The 15,464-nt window shown below is 51.1% G+C and overlaps 1 protein-coding gene across 7 annotated transcripts in view; it reads left to right on the top strand.

The window, feature by feature from the left end:
- Positions 1 to 15,464, top strand: part of DENND2B (DENN domain containing 2B) — a 185,499-nt gene that overhangs the window by 157,358 nt on the left and 12,677 nt on the right. For 6 of the 7 annotated variants that reach the window (XM_043580583.1, XM_043580580.1, XM_043580578.1 and 3 more), the window contains 8 exons: positions 5,945 to 6,096; positions 7,608 to 7,823; positions 8,847 to 8,943; positions 9,540 to 9,584; positions 10,581 to 10,765; positions 11,837 to 11,946; positions 12,162 to 12,231; positions 14,971 to 15,048. In XM_043580583.1, the coding sequence (XP_043436518.1) occupies positions 5,945 to 6,096; positions 7,608 to 7,823; positions 8,847 to 8,943; positions 9,540 to 9,584; positions 10,581 to 10,765; positions 11,837 to 11,946; positions 12,162 to 12,231; positions 14,971 to 15,048 (953 nt within the window). The remainder of the gene's footprint in view (positions 1 to 5,944; positions 6,097 to 7,607; positions 7,824 to 8,846; positions 8,944 to 9,539; positions 9,585 to 10,580; positions 10,766 to 11,836; positions 11,947 to 12,161; positions 12,232 to 14,970; positions 15,049 to 15,464) is intronic. The other variant, XM_043580584.1, reaches the window with a different exon arrangement.

The following is a 15,464-nucleotide window of genomic DNA, read 5'->3' as shown; positions in this document are numbered from 1 at the left end:
TAGGCATCCTGCTTCCCCAGGAGCAGAATATATAGTATATAGCCATCCAAAATTAGGTCATAACAGGAATACTGTGGGATTGAGGTCCCTAGAATAGCAAAAGGGTTTAGAGAGGGAGGCCTTTTCTCTTAACCCTGGGAAAAAGCATTGTACATATAGTCACCCAGAGTTGAGGTCAAGACCTGTGGGGATCAGCTCCATATCCCCATTTTCCTCCCCACTCCAGTTTCAGGATACATTTCTGTTTCCTGTAGCTTAGAAGAAACCAGAATGTGTTATTGCTGCCCAGGGCCCTCCAGAGCACCCAGTGTGGCTGCTGCAGTGGGTCAAGGAGGCTATGGTTCTTAACCCCCCTCCCCCAGTAGACCAGGCACTGCCCACACTGTGATCCTCTTTCTCTGAGGAGGCTTTGCAGCCCTTCTGTGCTGTCCTGTCATTTCAGGCGGGGAAATGTTTTGTATCAGCTGAACTGAAATAAGAGAAAGAGATGCTTCAACCATCTCTCCCTGTGCAGAGTTCCATGATCCAAGGCTCTGTCTGGGCTTGTTTGGGGACCATATCTGGTGGTACAGGGGGAGATGAGAATCTGAGGGGCACTGTCCTAGGAAACAGAACTGTTCTCTGGGCCTTCTTAGGTCAGGTTAGGGAGAAGAGGGAGAGAGAGGCAAGTATGTCTGGGTCTCAGTCTCTTCACTTAGTAGAGGGGACTTACTGCCACTTTGGGATGTTGTATGAGGAGGCAAAGAAATATAGGAGCAGCTTGGATGCTTCTTGAATGTGTGAGTTAGAGCTGGGGGTAAGGGCTGGTATGGGATGAGGTTGGAATTAGGGTGTATTCCTTAGCTGCTCACCTGGCTTCTGGATCTTTGGAGCATCATGCAGAGAGTATGGGAGGAGTACTCAGGAAAGTGTTAGAGGGAAGGCAGGGGAGTGACCCAGACACCTGGGTTTTGCTTCTGCTTTGTGGGGTGTGGGTGTAGTTAGTTCAGTGCCCTGGATATGGCTTCCTCCTTTGTATCCCCCACAACAGTGCTGTCTGAATTTCTAGATTTGACCAGGGAGGCTAGAGGGAAGTACAAGAGAGAATATCTCTCTCAGATTCTGGTTGATTTATCCCCTTCTCCTTCCCAGGAGACAGGCCCAAGAATTTGGACCCCCCCCCCCCCCCCAGAGGCTTCACCAGGGCCTTTGTTGCTGAACTCTGAATGTCAGTTTCACTTTTTGCCTGGGATTGACCAGTGCCTAGGACTTCCCAGGAGCCTTCTCTCTGTTCTTGGCCCAGCCTGTGCTCTATGAGGTTAAGGTCGTTTCTGGTTCTGTTTGGATTAACGAACTCTTATGTTGCCTTGCTTGCACAGTGACAGACAAAGCTTTGTTTTGGGTGTGTGATAATGGGGCCGGCGGGGGGCAGGGAGCACCCACGTTAAATCTCCATCTTGGGGACCAGTTGATTGGATTGGAGTTTCTGGTCTGTTAGAGGTTGAGTATCAGTTGGCCCAGAAACTAACATGTCTTCTCTGTGAGCAGTGGACTTGAATGAGGGGCCTCAGGGAATTTGCTGGCCTCCTGCCCACACCAGGCATGATGCCTGGGGACCTGTGGTGGGATATTCCAAAACAGGCTGAGGTTTATCCTGCTAATTTGCAATAGAGGGGTTCAAAAATAAAGTTACTGTCTTTTTGCTTTCTGGGGCTGTTAATTCTCGCCTGTCCAATTTGACATCTGCCCCTGAAGATGCTGCTATTCTACAAAGCCTTATAATCATTTGCATTTTGAGCCTGACACTTAAAAATGCACCCAAGGAAGCAGCTTGTTAGGGAGTTATGTGGAGTGGCCTCGGCGCCTGACCAGGGAGCCTGGACTGCATTCCTGCAGAGGTTCCCACTCCCATCAGCTAGTTGGGGCTGAGGGAGAGTTTCCAGGAACTTGAACGGGATGGGAGCTGGGGACAGAGCCAGTTAGCCTGACTGCAAAGCGTTTTGAACCTCTGTTCTTTCTGCCTTCTTCTCTTATTTGTCCCCAGGCAGGAAGGTAGTAAGGAACATAGGGCACCTAACAGCATTGAGGCTGCAACCCAGAGTGTGTTGTGGGGGATTTGGGCCTTTATCCTGGCCCTCTCTCCACCTTGGGAAGGAGGGGAAGAAGCTGAGAACCAGGAGAAACAGCTGGTTCAAAACAGGAGAGGTTTTGACAGGGAAGCTGTAGACTGGGCCCTAATCAGGGTGTGGTCAGGAAGCTTAGGATTGTGTTGGGAGAAATTCTCAGTGCCTATGCATATTCACACACATTTCGTCCCTAACTGGTTCTTCCAGTGTGTGTGTGTGTGTGTGTGTGTGTGTGTGTGTGTGTGTGTGTGTGTGGAGTGAGTGCTGTTTGGTACATGTGGTTAATGACCAAAGTTGCTGTGGGGAGAAATAGGGGCAGGGCTGGGTGGGTGGGGTGGGTTTCTTCCTTTGAGAGGATCAGTGTGATAAGTTTGGTCTCTGACAAGCCCCTTTAAAACAGTGCAAAGCAGAAATTCTTGGCGATGCCCTTGTTCCATATCTCATCAGCAAAGCTGGAAAGGGCTGAGACCTCTGGCTTCCCCAGCTGGGCTTGATGTGATGGGGCTGCTCAGGTCCAGGCTTCTGGGGAAGAGGGCCTACCTCTTTTCCCACTCCTAGGGCATTGTGGTGAGGACCACCCTTGAGGAAGCTGTGTGAGTGGGAATGCAGGTAAAAGTCTGGTGTCTACCAGGCTTCCTGTCTCCCACCCATGCCCCTGCTAAATCTTTCCCATACTCACTCAGCTGTAGCTTCTCCAGCCTTGCTGTTGTCTTGTTTCCCCAGAGGGAGTTCGGAGCCCTTTTCCCCAACCCTCCTCCTCTCCCAATTCTGAGCCATTGCTTCGGGGTTAATTTTCTCTTGGCAGGTTCAGGTGTGGTTCTACTCAGGGCCTGCTTGGTCTCTGCATATTCCCATCCCCTGGGCACCCTTAGTCCCTGGAAAAAATGACTGGGGGTATGTCCCCTGAGACAGTTCCAAAACAGTGGCCAGAAACAGTCTTGGAAGTCAAGAGTAGCAGGTGAACTAGGGCTGTGAAGGCCCAGCTAAGGGTAGGGAGGCAGGGCTTGGGCCAGCAGTCATTTCCTGGAGAAGGGATTAGTGGCCTGCTTATATCAGAGAAGATTTTAAGCATTGCTGAAGAAGAAAGAAGCTGGTGTTAAGGCTGGGAAGACAGGAGGGGCATTGAGGCTTTCCTGAAATTTTGTTTCCAGAGGCAATACTAGTATTGAGACCCTGGTGTTCCCAACTGTTTTCTTGTCACTGATGTGTATCAACATTGTACTTCTATTACTTCCCTGGACCTCAGTCCCTTATATCTATTTCTGAGAGCTTTGGATTTTATATCAGTTTTCAAGGCTCTGATTCTTGGGGAAGAAAGAAGGAAGAGAAGGAAGGTGAGAGGGAGAAGAAAGGAATGAGGGAAGGATGGAGGAAAGAGGGTTTGTGTTGGGAGTCATGTCATGGCACTCAGAATCTATTAGGAAGTTTAGAAACATCTGTCTAAAGCAGTCGTTCTTAATGGGGCAGGGGAGTAATTTCAGCCATCCACCCACCCACCCTTCCTTCCTTCCTTCCTTCCCTCCCTCCCTCCCTCCCTCCCTCCCTCCTTACTTCCATACATTCATCCATCCATTCACCCATCCGTGCATTTATCCATCTGCTCAGGGGACATTTGAGAGTGTCTGGAGACATTTCTGGTTATTACAACAGAGGTGGTGCTACTGTCATCTAGTGGATTGAGGCCAGGGTTGCTGCTGAACATCCTACAAATGCACAGGAAAGGCTACCACCACAACAAGAATTTCCCAGCCCCAAATGTCAGTAGTTTGGAGAAACTCTGATCTAAAGGACTTGAGAGACAAGGTCATCCTGTTGGTTTGAGGGATGATGATAAGGACTTTGGCTGGTCATCCAGGTCAAGGCAGTTTGGATTTGATGAGCTTGGAATAAATGTTCTTCCTGCCCCCATCTGAGCAGTGATGCTCTGGTCCTGTTTCCCACTATCAGAAAGATTGTGTCCTGGCATTCTTGATTCCTTGATCCACCCACCTCATCAATACAGAATATACTTTGGAGGGAGACCAAGAAGTACTGAGTCTCTCCTGACTCCTCTCTAAGTGCCTAGAGTAGGGTAGGCTGGATGCCAGGTTTGATACTTGGCTTCTTGAGGCAGGGTTGCTGGGCCAGCTCTGCTTAGTCAGGACTCTGGAATGGAGACAAGTCATATTCATAGCATGACTGTGTTACAGGAAAACTCCGCTCAATTGCTGGGGACTCTGCGTGGTGCTCGGAATCACTTCATCCAGTCCCAAATCCTTTCTTGACCCATTCTTGACTCAAGTTCAAGAGATTCGCGTTGCTCCCATGGCACCCTTCCTTCACATCTCTTCCCTCCCCCTACCTCTGTTGAATGCATTTCCTAAATTCATTGTGGTTTTTCATGATAATAATAAATAGATCCCCCAGTCTGGGGGATTTGAGGGGGGTAACTGTAGATTCCCCCAGTTTGGGGGAAACTGAGAATTCTGTAAGCATATAGGGATTAGTTTTTCTTTTGTGTTCCATCCTAGGAAAGCTTACACTGTCAGTGGCCTTGTTTCTAATCATATGGCTCTTTATTCTGCCTGCTCCCTGAGAAGTGGTATTTGAACTCCTCCCGGGTGTGAGGCACATCCAGGCATCTGCAGGGCTCAGCAGTCACTAGGCTCCATTCTGGTGCTGACCAGGGAAAAGAGGAGTGAGGCCTGTTCTTTTCATGTATGCTACCCCCAGCACAGCCTAATGCTGGTCACTGGTGCGTAGGTCCCACGTCCCAGACAGGGGCATTGATGTGGCAGGAAGGATATGGAAAGACAAGGAAAAGAGGAGCAGAGGGCTGTATTCACTCACAGTGCCCACAGATCCGTTGCAGGCTTGAGCCAGGACTGACCTGGCTCATGATGTTATTGGAGTGTAGCCACGTCCAGGTATGGTTGTAGGGAAAGAGGTAGGCAGGTATGGCTATGGGTAGGAGTTGCTTTTATGGGCAGGGACTGTGCTGTCAACTTCCCAAGGTTTGCTTGTAGTGACAGTACAGTGCCTACTGCCAGGGTTTTAAGAATTGGTCCTGAAAAGCAAAAACTCCCCACCCTCACCCCTAGGCCCAGGCTGCTGTCAGGCCTTTCACACCTCCCTATGTCATAGCAGGAGGAGGGCTTATTCCAAAAGGGGAGTGAAGATCAATCTGTTTTTCCAGGTCAGCAGTAGAGGAATTAGAGTGACACTGTAATGAGAGCAGTACGTTGAGCAGATCGTTACCGAAATCTCACTACTTGACTGACAGTGTTCTGGTGTGGGGTTATCTGTGGACCGGATGGTAGACCTGCCCTGAAAGAGCGGTGCATGGTAGAGTGATTGAGAGGGAAGCCTGGGAGCGCCTTGCTCCTTATAGTTCATCAGTGTTCCTCCATGCCCATCCTGCAGAGTGGTCTTCAGGGAGCATTGCTAATGGGACAGCCTGGTGACCTCTGAAAGCCTTTCCTACCTTGAACTGTATATCTCCCGGGCTTTCACGGCAGAGGAACTGGAGCCAAGGAACGACGCCTGGTGTTGGCTTTGTCCTCTGGCTGGGTGCAGGCAGGGGTAGCTGAGCCAGTCTTGTGCAATCTCTGAATTTATAAAGCAGAGGCCAGACAAGGCTGAGCTGAAGTGGGGGTGGGGGTGGGGGGGTTCGCTTCTGGTTTTGGAGCCGGGATCTGTTTGTAGCCTCCCCACTGCAGACGGGCAGCTGTATGACTCATGGGCTAAAGGGCCAGGCAGAAGCCATTCTCTTTGGTTCACAGGAATTCTGCTTGTTTATTTGTGAGTGCGTGTGTTTCCTCCTTCCCTTCTCCCCGTCTCTAACTTCTCCCCCTCTGCAGGAGATCTACCCAAGGAGAATCCATACGAGGATGTGGACTTAAAGAGCCGAAGAGCAGGACGAAAATCCCAGCAACTGTCTGAAAACTCCTTGGACTCTTTGCACAGGATGTGGGGTCCTCAGGACAGGAAGTACAACAACCCACCCACTCAGGTAACTGCAGCCCTGACTTGAGCCAGTGTGAGGGCCACAGGAGAGGCCTGTCCCACCAGGGTTTGGGCCCACTTCCACTCACGCTCTTTCCCTCATAGTGCTTGACAAAGGAGGTGACCTCAGGAAAGGCCTCTGCATGCAGGGACTAATGTCATGTCAGAATCCTCACGGGGAAGTGAGGCATGCCCTTGGGGCACCCTGCCCCATGCTCTTCCCTTCACTGCTTGAGCTCTGAGCTGCAACACCAAGGCATGAGCCTCTGCCGCCTCCTGTCTTATCATTGTTCCTGCTCCCCTTCTGTGGGTAACAGAAAGATGGGGGCCCTGGTTGGAGTCCTGATATTCTGCAGCTCTGGCAGAAATGATCTCAGTACTGGCATTTGGGGGCCAGGCATAGGCCCAAGAACCAGATTTGGAGAGCTAGACGCGTGTCTACCAGACCTTGAGCCACTTGTGTTGGAGGAAATAAGAATGAATCTTTAAGGACTGATAGAAGGCAGAATGAGAAAAAAGATGGAGTCAAAGGAGGCCCTTAGACTCTAGCTCATTCTGGCCTTATCTGGGGTGGACAGGAAGCAGGAGAAAGGACCTACCCAGGCAATTTGAATTTTCTTTGCAAATGGAGGGACCTGGATATTTTGTAACATTGGCTAGAGAATACAGAAATTTCTTCTGGTTTTGGAACGATGTAATCATTTTTATACAAGAGTCACCTTTCTAATGTGCTGTATTCAAACAGGCTTCCACTGAACTTATGTTGCCAGACTGGTTGGGTGGGAAGAGGGCCTTGGGGGACGGGAGGAAGGAGGACTTAACTGAAGAGTGATGAGAGGGAATTCCAGATGCAGACAGTGGGTAGGAGGCAGGCTGAGTTGGCAGGGGTGCTGCCTTTCTAGCAGTGAGCTGGGTCTGCGAAGAGTAAGGTGCCCTGTTGGGAGGAGTGTTGGTCTAGATGGAGAGAGTAGATCAGGGCCAGGGAGGGGCAGCTGGGTGAAGGCAACTGGCTATGAGGCCCACCTTGCCAGGCTTTGATAGATAGTGAGAGCCCAGAGCCCTTCTGTTTTTCTTGGAAGAAGTAAGCAGGACCAGGCTGTCATGTGGATTATGGCCCGTGCTAAAGAAGCCTTTTAGGGCTGGACTGGGGGCTCGGGGTTGGTGGGAGGTTGGGGTGGGGGGAGACTAGCTCCATCAGCCAGGCTGAATAATGAGCAAAGTCTAAGCCTTGCCCCAAAGCTCACAAGGAGCCCCCAGAATTCCTGCTTGGCCTTATCTTTTCACTCAGATGAGAGCCCAGTTTTCTTAGCCTCTGCTTTCTTTTTTTCTGGCAGAGGTGGTTCAGCTTCCTTTGTAGAAGCATCTATCTAATCTAGCCCTGACCTGCTGATTAGCAGCTGAGGTCTTAAAAGAGGAAACCCAGGCAGAGGGAAATTCCAGGATGGGATTCGGGGGAGCCAGGGATGCCAGCCAAGGCATGTGGTGAACCCCTCTCCCATGTCTTCTCTCCCATGCCAGCTGTCCCTGAAACCCAACAGCCAGTCCCTGCGCAGTGGGAACTGGTCAGAAAGGAAGAGCCACCGGCTGCCACGATTACCCAAAAGGCACAGCCATGACGACATGCTGCTGCTGGCTCAGCTGAGCCTGCCGTCTTCACCCTCTAGCCTTAATGAGGACAGCCTCAGCACCACAAGTGAGCTGCTGTCCAGCCGAAGGGCCCGCCGCATTCCCAAGGTAGCCTCCCCAGAGGAGCCAACCGGGGCTGGGCAGGTGGGTGGGCAGGTGGGCAGCTCTTCCCTCCCTCCCTCTCTCCCTCCCTCCCTCCCTTCCTTCCTTCCTTCCTTCCTTCCTTCCTTCCTTCCTTCCTTCCTTCCCTCCCTCCCTCCCTCCCTCCCTCCCTAATCTGGGGCTACTTCCTCAATTCTCCTTGAATATATTCTGGGTCCTCACACTGGCCCTTTCTCTTTCATCTGGTTAATTCTCTATCTTACCACCAAAGATGCATTAACGAGTAATGAATGAGTGCACAGATATTAGGGCAAGGACAGGCTAGCCTCTCCCCAGGGAGCACTCTATGCCATTGAATGAATGGAAACCAGTCCTTTAGGAGACTCCCCATTAGTGAGTGTGGGGTGTGCATTTGGAGATCTCTGCATGCATTAAACACTTCCAGGCTTTGAAGGACCTAGGACTCAAACATGAGTCTTCCTTTCTCTGACTCTCAGAATTGAGAGTTTTCAGCAATGATTTGCACACACAGGCAGTCAGACCCAAATCCCCAGCTCAAAGCTGCAGGATTTAGCCAAATGGTATTTTTAGCTTGCAAACAATGCTTGGGTATATTGGGAATTTAGCTCCTTCCTGTCGGGGCCCCAGGTTATAGCCTAGAGGGAAAGGCTCGAATCTTTGTTCCTGTTATTATGTCTGAGGAGCTCTTTGTCTCCTTTGGTTCAGTGACTCTGGGGACCCAGAAGCTCCCATCCTGTCTAGTTTGATCACAGTTCCTTCCTCTAGGGAGCTAAGTTTAACATCGTTGCACATTGGGGCAGGAGACCAGTTAGGGGATGAGGTAAAGAGCAACCAGACAGTCTGCACTCAGGGTCAGTGCAGCAGGGAGACCAGGACTGGGCCCAGTGTCAGGAGGGCAGAAAGCTTGCACCTGAGGGAAGGAATGGGCTACTAATCAGCCTTCTTGGAAGTAGGGGCAACTGGTTACCTCACCAGGGTTACCTCACCCTCCCTGCTTTTCTCACCCAGCTTGTCCAAAGAATTAACTCCATCTACAACGCCAAGAGGGGAAAGAAGAGGTTAAAAAAGCTGTCTATGTCCAGCATTGAGACAGCATCACTGAGAGGTAGGCCTTGATATCTGAGCTGGTTCAGGTATCTGGGGCCCTTGGACGTTAGGAATGGGGAGAGGTACAGACTTGCCTCAATTTACCCTTCTTTGGGCTGATCACAGGATTCTGCTGCCTTCTAGGAGGGTAGAGTCCTGCCAAGAAGTAGCACATAGAAGGGGAGGGCCAAAGAGGGAAGGAAGCCATGGGATGGGTTAGTTCAGGCTTTGGGCTGCACGGCCCTGATTAGGGAGGTGGGTGTGGGAATCTGCTTCTGGCAAAAGGAAAGGCCGGGCTTATAGAGCTCTGTGGTCTGTTTCCCATTTCAAATATTCGCGTCCTGGAGGCAAGCCCTATGTTCCAGACCTATAGGCCTCTCTTCTGGTTCAGCCTCCAGCTCAGCCTTCAGCAACTTTCCCCAGATCAGGACTGGGTGGAGAGGGGTTTGTACAGCAGTTAGCACCTTCAGTTTGAACTCAGGGGACCCTGGGCCCATAGAAGCCCAGACTAGGTATGATCCATCCCTTGTGAGGATAGCTGGGAGGGGGGCATGGAGAACATTGGCTGTGGGGCGGTGGCTCAGCAAGCGTGCACTCCTGCTGTTACTTTTCCAGATGAGAATAGTGAGAGCGAGAGCGACTCTGACGACAGGTTCAAAGGTGAGGTGTGGCTCCCCAAGAACACGGAACCCCTTCCCAGCCCTCTCTGTAGGGACTCGCCCCCCTCCCTCTACACATATAGTTCCAACGTCCCCATTTGGCCTGCTTTGGAGAGGCAACAGGCAGGCAGGATAGCAGCCAACAGAGCAAGGAACTATAGGGGAGCCTCTCCTACTGCGTGCAAGGCAGCCCTGCCAAGTTGAACTCAGACAGCCCCCTTCACCTGGACTTCCACAAGGTGTCGTCCCCGAGAGTTAGGTGCTAGATTTGCCTGGTAAATGCTGCAAATCTGGAGGTTTAGAGGTGGGTTTAGAAGATTGCAAGTACCTCTTCTGGCTTAAGAAACGTGCCACGGTCTGAGGAAAACTGGTCCTCTGGAGGCCCCAAAGCCACTCACCCCCCATATCCATAGAGAGGAGGCCTGCCACCTCCCTGAAAAGGTTTTGGGAACTTCCTGTTCCGGAAGCCTTGGACAAATGTCTGTTCTTTCTCTACTGGGAAACCTGCCTAGACTTTCCTGGATGGTTATAGTATGTGGAACCTAGCTCCTTCTTTCCCTTCTCTACTGGTTCCCCCCGGCATGTGGGCAAGTGGACTTTGGGTCAGGAAACTGGACAAAGGGTCCAGGTCCAAGGACTCTTGAGAGGGGTCCAGGATTAAGCCTCCATGGAGGTCCACGTTTTCTCATGTTGACACTAGGCAGAGGTAGGTAGGCGCAGTGATACACGCCTGGGTTTGCTGGGCTCAAGCAGTCTTGCCAGCCCCAGCCCAGCCTCCAGAGGCTCCAGTAGTAGCTCCCTGAGGCAGGGTAGGGCTTTTGCACAGGCGTAGATACATTGCTCCTGCCACTTCTCCCCCAAAACCTGCCTGGACAGGGCATCAGACCAGGCTCCCACACTTAGAGGTGGTCCACAGAGGCAGAGCCTGAGAGGGAGGCTGATGTGGAATCTGTGAGGGTCCAGCCTGCCTGTCCCCTGACCTGTGACCTGCCCCCAGCCCACACACAGCGCCTAGTCCACATCCAGTCGATGCTGAAGCGTGCGCCCAGCTATCGGACCCTGGAGCTGGAACTGCTCGAGTGGCAAGAGCGGGAGCTTTTTGAGTACTTTGTGGTGGTGTCCCTCAAGAAGAAGCCATCTCGAAACACCTACCTCCCTGAAGTCTCCTACCAGTTTCCCAAGGTGAGGCCATCTCTCCCTCTTCCCATCCCCTCCTCTAGCACCTTTTGTCTTCCTGGCCCATCTGTGCAGCAAGAGAGATCCTGGTCCTGCTGCAGTCACTCCCCTCACTGCGACAGCCCTGAGCATAGATCCTGCTAGCCAGCAGGGAACAGAGGGCTTCAGGGGGTGTGGGTTTGGGTCCGTGCTTGTTCAGAGCATGAGGGTGGAGAGAACACCTCCCAGTATGCTTAGAATGAAATCCAAATTTTTTATAAGGTTGGCAAAGGGCCTGAGGAAGGGCCCCCAGGTACTTCTACTATTTTATTTCTTTTTTTTTAAACCATTTTATTGAGACCTAATTCACATACTGTATAATTCAGCCAGTTAAAGTATACAGTTCAATGACTTTTAATATATTCAGAGTTGTACAATTAGAACATTTTTATCACCTCAAAAAGAAACCCTGTACCGATGAGTTGTCCCTCCCCATCCCCTACCTACCTTCCCTCTTACCACACCTTCTCTGCCCATCACCAGCCAGCCAACCTGGCCTCCTTTCTCTCTGCCTCTGCCTGGAATGTTCTTTCTTCAGCTCTGCACATGGCTGCCAGCTCTTTTTCATTTCCTCATTCTCTCCCCATATAGTACCTCTTTCAGGAGATCTTTCCAAATACCTAAGATATCCCTTCCCCTGCCTGGTTCTGTCTGTCATATCTCCCTATTTATTTCCTTTGCAGCACCCTCTGAAATTTTGTTGTTGAGTATCTCACCCTCCTGACTAGAATGTGCAGGGACAGGGACCTTGCCCATGTTGTTTTCCATCGGTAGCCCCAGAGCATGACACAGGGCCAGGTGCCACAGAAAAGCGCTCATTTGGCACATATTGAATGAATAAATGATGACTCAGCCCACACCCAGACCTCGCTGTAAGAATCGGAAATGGGAACAGGATTGCTGAGAAGCAGAAGCATGCCAGTTGGTAGGATGCCATCTAGAGCTCTCAGGGGAGGAGACGCTTCTCAGCCACCCCCCACCACCTCCAAGATCCACGTCTTCTCTTGTCTATCTCTCCCTATATTTCTCTCCCCATAGCTGGACCGACCCACCAAGCAGATGCGGGAGGCAGAGGAGAGGCTCAAGGCCATTCCCCAGTTTTGTTTCCCTGATGCCAAGGACTGGCTTCCTGTGTCAGAGTATAGCAGGTGAGGCCTGGCCTGGTCTGGCTGGAGGCAGGAGGGGGCAGAATCTCCTTTACCTCCATAGCAGGGGCAACTGCATGGGGCACACCCAAGTCCCAGCCTGCTCTCTTACAGCAACCTAGCCCTTCACCCCTCCTTGGGAGGGCATTCCCTCTTCTTGGGTGCTATTTCCTGGGTCCTCTGATGCTTCCCTGATGCCAGACCCCTCCCTATTCCAGTGAGACTTTCTCTTTCATGCTGACTGGGGAAGATGGCAGCAGACGCTTTGGCTACTGCAGGCGCTTACTGGTGAGTAGGGCCATTCAGTCCTTGTGGGGCTGGGCCACATGTGTGTATAAGTGTGTGTGCATGTGCATGCATCTTCTTCAACTCTAGCTTGTACGAGAGCCTACATTCTGCTTCCTCGTATGCTCCATGATGCCACCGCAGAGCACACGTGCACACACACACACACACAGTCTCACACACTCACAAGGAGGAGGCACTCCTGGGATGGCAGGACTCAGAATGACCCCTTTGATCAGGCCCCAGGATCTCAGATAATCTGCAATAAGAGGAGAGAGTGAATCACCTTCTACTGGGCTGTCATATGTTTTTAACTTTCCTACACTTTTTCTTCTCATTCATTTCCCTCGGGCTTCTGGGCTCTGATTGCTGATGCTAGATTGAAGGATCATATCACTTCAGCAGTATGTGTGTGCATCAGACAGGGGTGGAGGACAACCTTCCTCATGCCCATACTGGCCAGCCTGATGTGAGGAAGAATCCTGTCTGTGGTCTGATAGTGTTGGAGGCTGAGGAGGGACAGAGCAGTACCTTCCCTGGGATTCTGGGAGAGATGCCTTGAACACAGGAGAAAGGGAAGGTTTTGAAAATATAAGCCATGTTGTATAGAGAGAAGCCCTTCCCCAAACCCCTTCCCGTAGTTCTGAGAAATAGACTGAGGTAAGGTAAAGAGAGTCCTGTTACACTCCTCCCTGAAGTTCACTAGGGATGTTGTTGGTTTGGGGTGTCAGCAGTGTTTAAGGGTCCCCATGCCTTAGTGGGACAAGGACTCACTAGATGCCAGTCCTAGGCAAAGGTAATGTATAGGAGGGACCCCAAACGATGGATTCTGGGTCATTCATTCATTCATTCATTCCGAAACACGTACCATACTCCTGTTGAGGGTCAGGCAGCATGTTAAAGGCACAAAAAGATGAGTTAGACATGAATCCAACCCAATCCTCAAGGAATTTTAGATAGTCTAGTAGAGGAGGTAGAACTTTCAACATAGAAGGGAAGACAAAGGGAATGAATTATTATTTAGGACCTATTATGTTCTAGACTAGATGCTTTAAGTATGTCATCTTTTTTGATCCTTTTAATAGTCCATGAGGTATTATTATGTCAGTTCTATAGATTAAGAAATGGAATGACTTGCCCAGGGTCACACAGCCAGTGAGAGACAGAGCCAGGATTGACCCTAAGTTCTTGAATACCAAGTCTGATATTCTTGGATCACCCCAAAGGGTAGTCCAGGGGGAAGGGATATTTGAATATTGAATGCCCAGTGAGTAGGGCTAAGGGAATGTGGAGCAGTATGGATGCCAGGTGGGGAGCCAGGCAGAGTCCAGCATGCCCCAGGTTCACCTGGGCCTGGAGAGGAATGTTCCAAAGGCTGCCTTTGCAGGAATAGTGATGGAGCAGAGCCTCTCCTTTGCAGCGGGCCTGCTGCCCCCAGGGAAGAGCGTGTTTGTCCTGGCGTGCTCAGAGAGGGCCTGGGCTGGGTCCCTGCCAAGGGGGCTGGCACTAGCTCGGCATTCCTGTAGATTGGACACAATGATTCTAACCCAAATCCCACATACTTGATTTAATCACTTGGGGCTTTAGGGGAGGCGGGGGAGAGGGAAAGAGAGAGGAGTGAGTTTCAGGCCTAATATGGACAAAAACAGATTCTGCCTTCTCTTTAGATCTGTGACGTGTGGCCAGCAGGTTTGGAAACTGAAATAGACCCATCTGCATTTGCTTAGCAGCCTGCATGAGGGGCCAGCACCTGCTGCTCTGCTCCCTCCCTACTTGGCCTTGCCAGGCACTCAGGCCTCTGAGCCAGAGGCAGCCACAGAGTCCTGCCAGCCCCTGGCTGGACAAGTAGACTCCTGTGGACTCATCCCAGCCTGCATTTGGGGTCTCCAGGTCTGGGGAGCTCTTAATGCACATCTCCGCCAGCCAGTCACCTTTTCAGTCTCCTTTTTCCTTCGTTCACCGCTGGTAGCATACCTCTATTGTGTCTTTGTGTCCCTTTCCCTTCTATCCTGTCAGAAGGCAGCATGCTTTAGAGATAAGACAGCAAATCAGAGGCCAAAAGAGACTCCTGGCTCCATGACTTTTAGATGCATGCCCTTGGACAATGGCTTAATATTTTTGTAACTCAGTTTACTCATCTATAAAATGCAGATGATAGTGCCTGAGTCACAAGGTATTGTCAGGTACCAAGCCCAGGATTCACATATGGTAAATATTCAGTAAATAGTACTTTACTGCCCTTATCTATTTTCAGTTTGCCTTACTAGAATGGGGTGGATCAAGGAAGGAAGGAAAGGGGAATCTAGAATAGGAATGTTTTAGAATGTCCCCTGTGAGCCGCAGAGGACTACACGGCTTGCTCCTAAGAATGTACACAAGTCCCTCTCGTTATCATTGCATCCTCTGGATTCCCAGCCTTAGAGATGTAAATCTATGAGTCACCCTAAAGCTTCTTCCATACTGCTTAATCCTTTGCCAGTCTCTGTCCGTGTCCTCCTGGAAGGAGCTTAGCAGGAGTCTGGCACCTTGGGCTGGAAGACCCAGCAGAGGCTGAAGCCTGCCCCCCAAGAGTGTCAGCCTTTCCAGACCTGGGGCCTGGTTGAGTAGAGGTTTAGTGGGGTCTTGGAGTCTTCCACTAGGAGAGCAGTCCATAGTCTTCAGTTCCCGAGGAAAAGCAGCCAGATGTGGTCATCATGCATTCTCTGTATCTGTCTCTCTCTCCTCTGCCTCATCCCGACCCAGCCAAGTGGGAAAGGGCCTCGGCTGCCAGAAGTATACTGTGTCATCAGCCGCCTTGGCTGCTTCGGCTTGTTTTCCAAGGTAAGAGGGCTCCGGCTTACTTCCCTCCCCTTTCCCCCAGCGGACAGCTCCCTTAGGAGTATCAGCAGCCAGCTTAGATGAGAAAACCACCTGTGTGTGTGAGTGAGTGAGCTCGAGAGAAAGAGAATGCAAGAGCAATAGAGCAGGCTCTCTGACTCCTTCCTGTTCTCAAGCCTGACTTCCCAGCTGTCCAGCTGGCATCTCCCCAGCTCCTTGTACCAACCTGGTCTGCCAGTGTCATAGCTGTCCCTAGGCCATGGGAAGAGCCAGAGTCCTTGGGGAAGCAAAGTGCCCAGGGACCCAACTCCCAAGTGGTGTTTCCTTTGCCCAGCTCCTGGGTGTAAGGCAAGGATGAGTTAATGAGCAGAGCAGTCATTGAGTGCAAGGGAAGCAGGAAGGGTAGAGTGTAAATCTGC

This window comes from Prionailurus bengalensis, chromosome D1 (assembly GCF_016509475.1).
Source record: "Prionailurus bengalensis isolate Pbe53 chromosome D1, Fcat_Pben_1.1_paternal_pri, whole genome shotgun sequence".
Taxonomy (NCBI): Eukaryota; Metazoa; Chordata; class Mammalia; order Carnivora; family Felidae; genus Prionailurus; species Prionailurus bengalensis.
The sequence above is the reverse complement of the archived record's forward strand: the minus strand, read 5'-3'. Positions and strand labels throughout refer to the sequence as shown.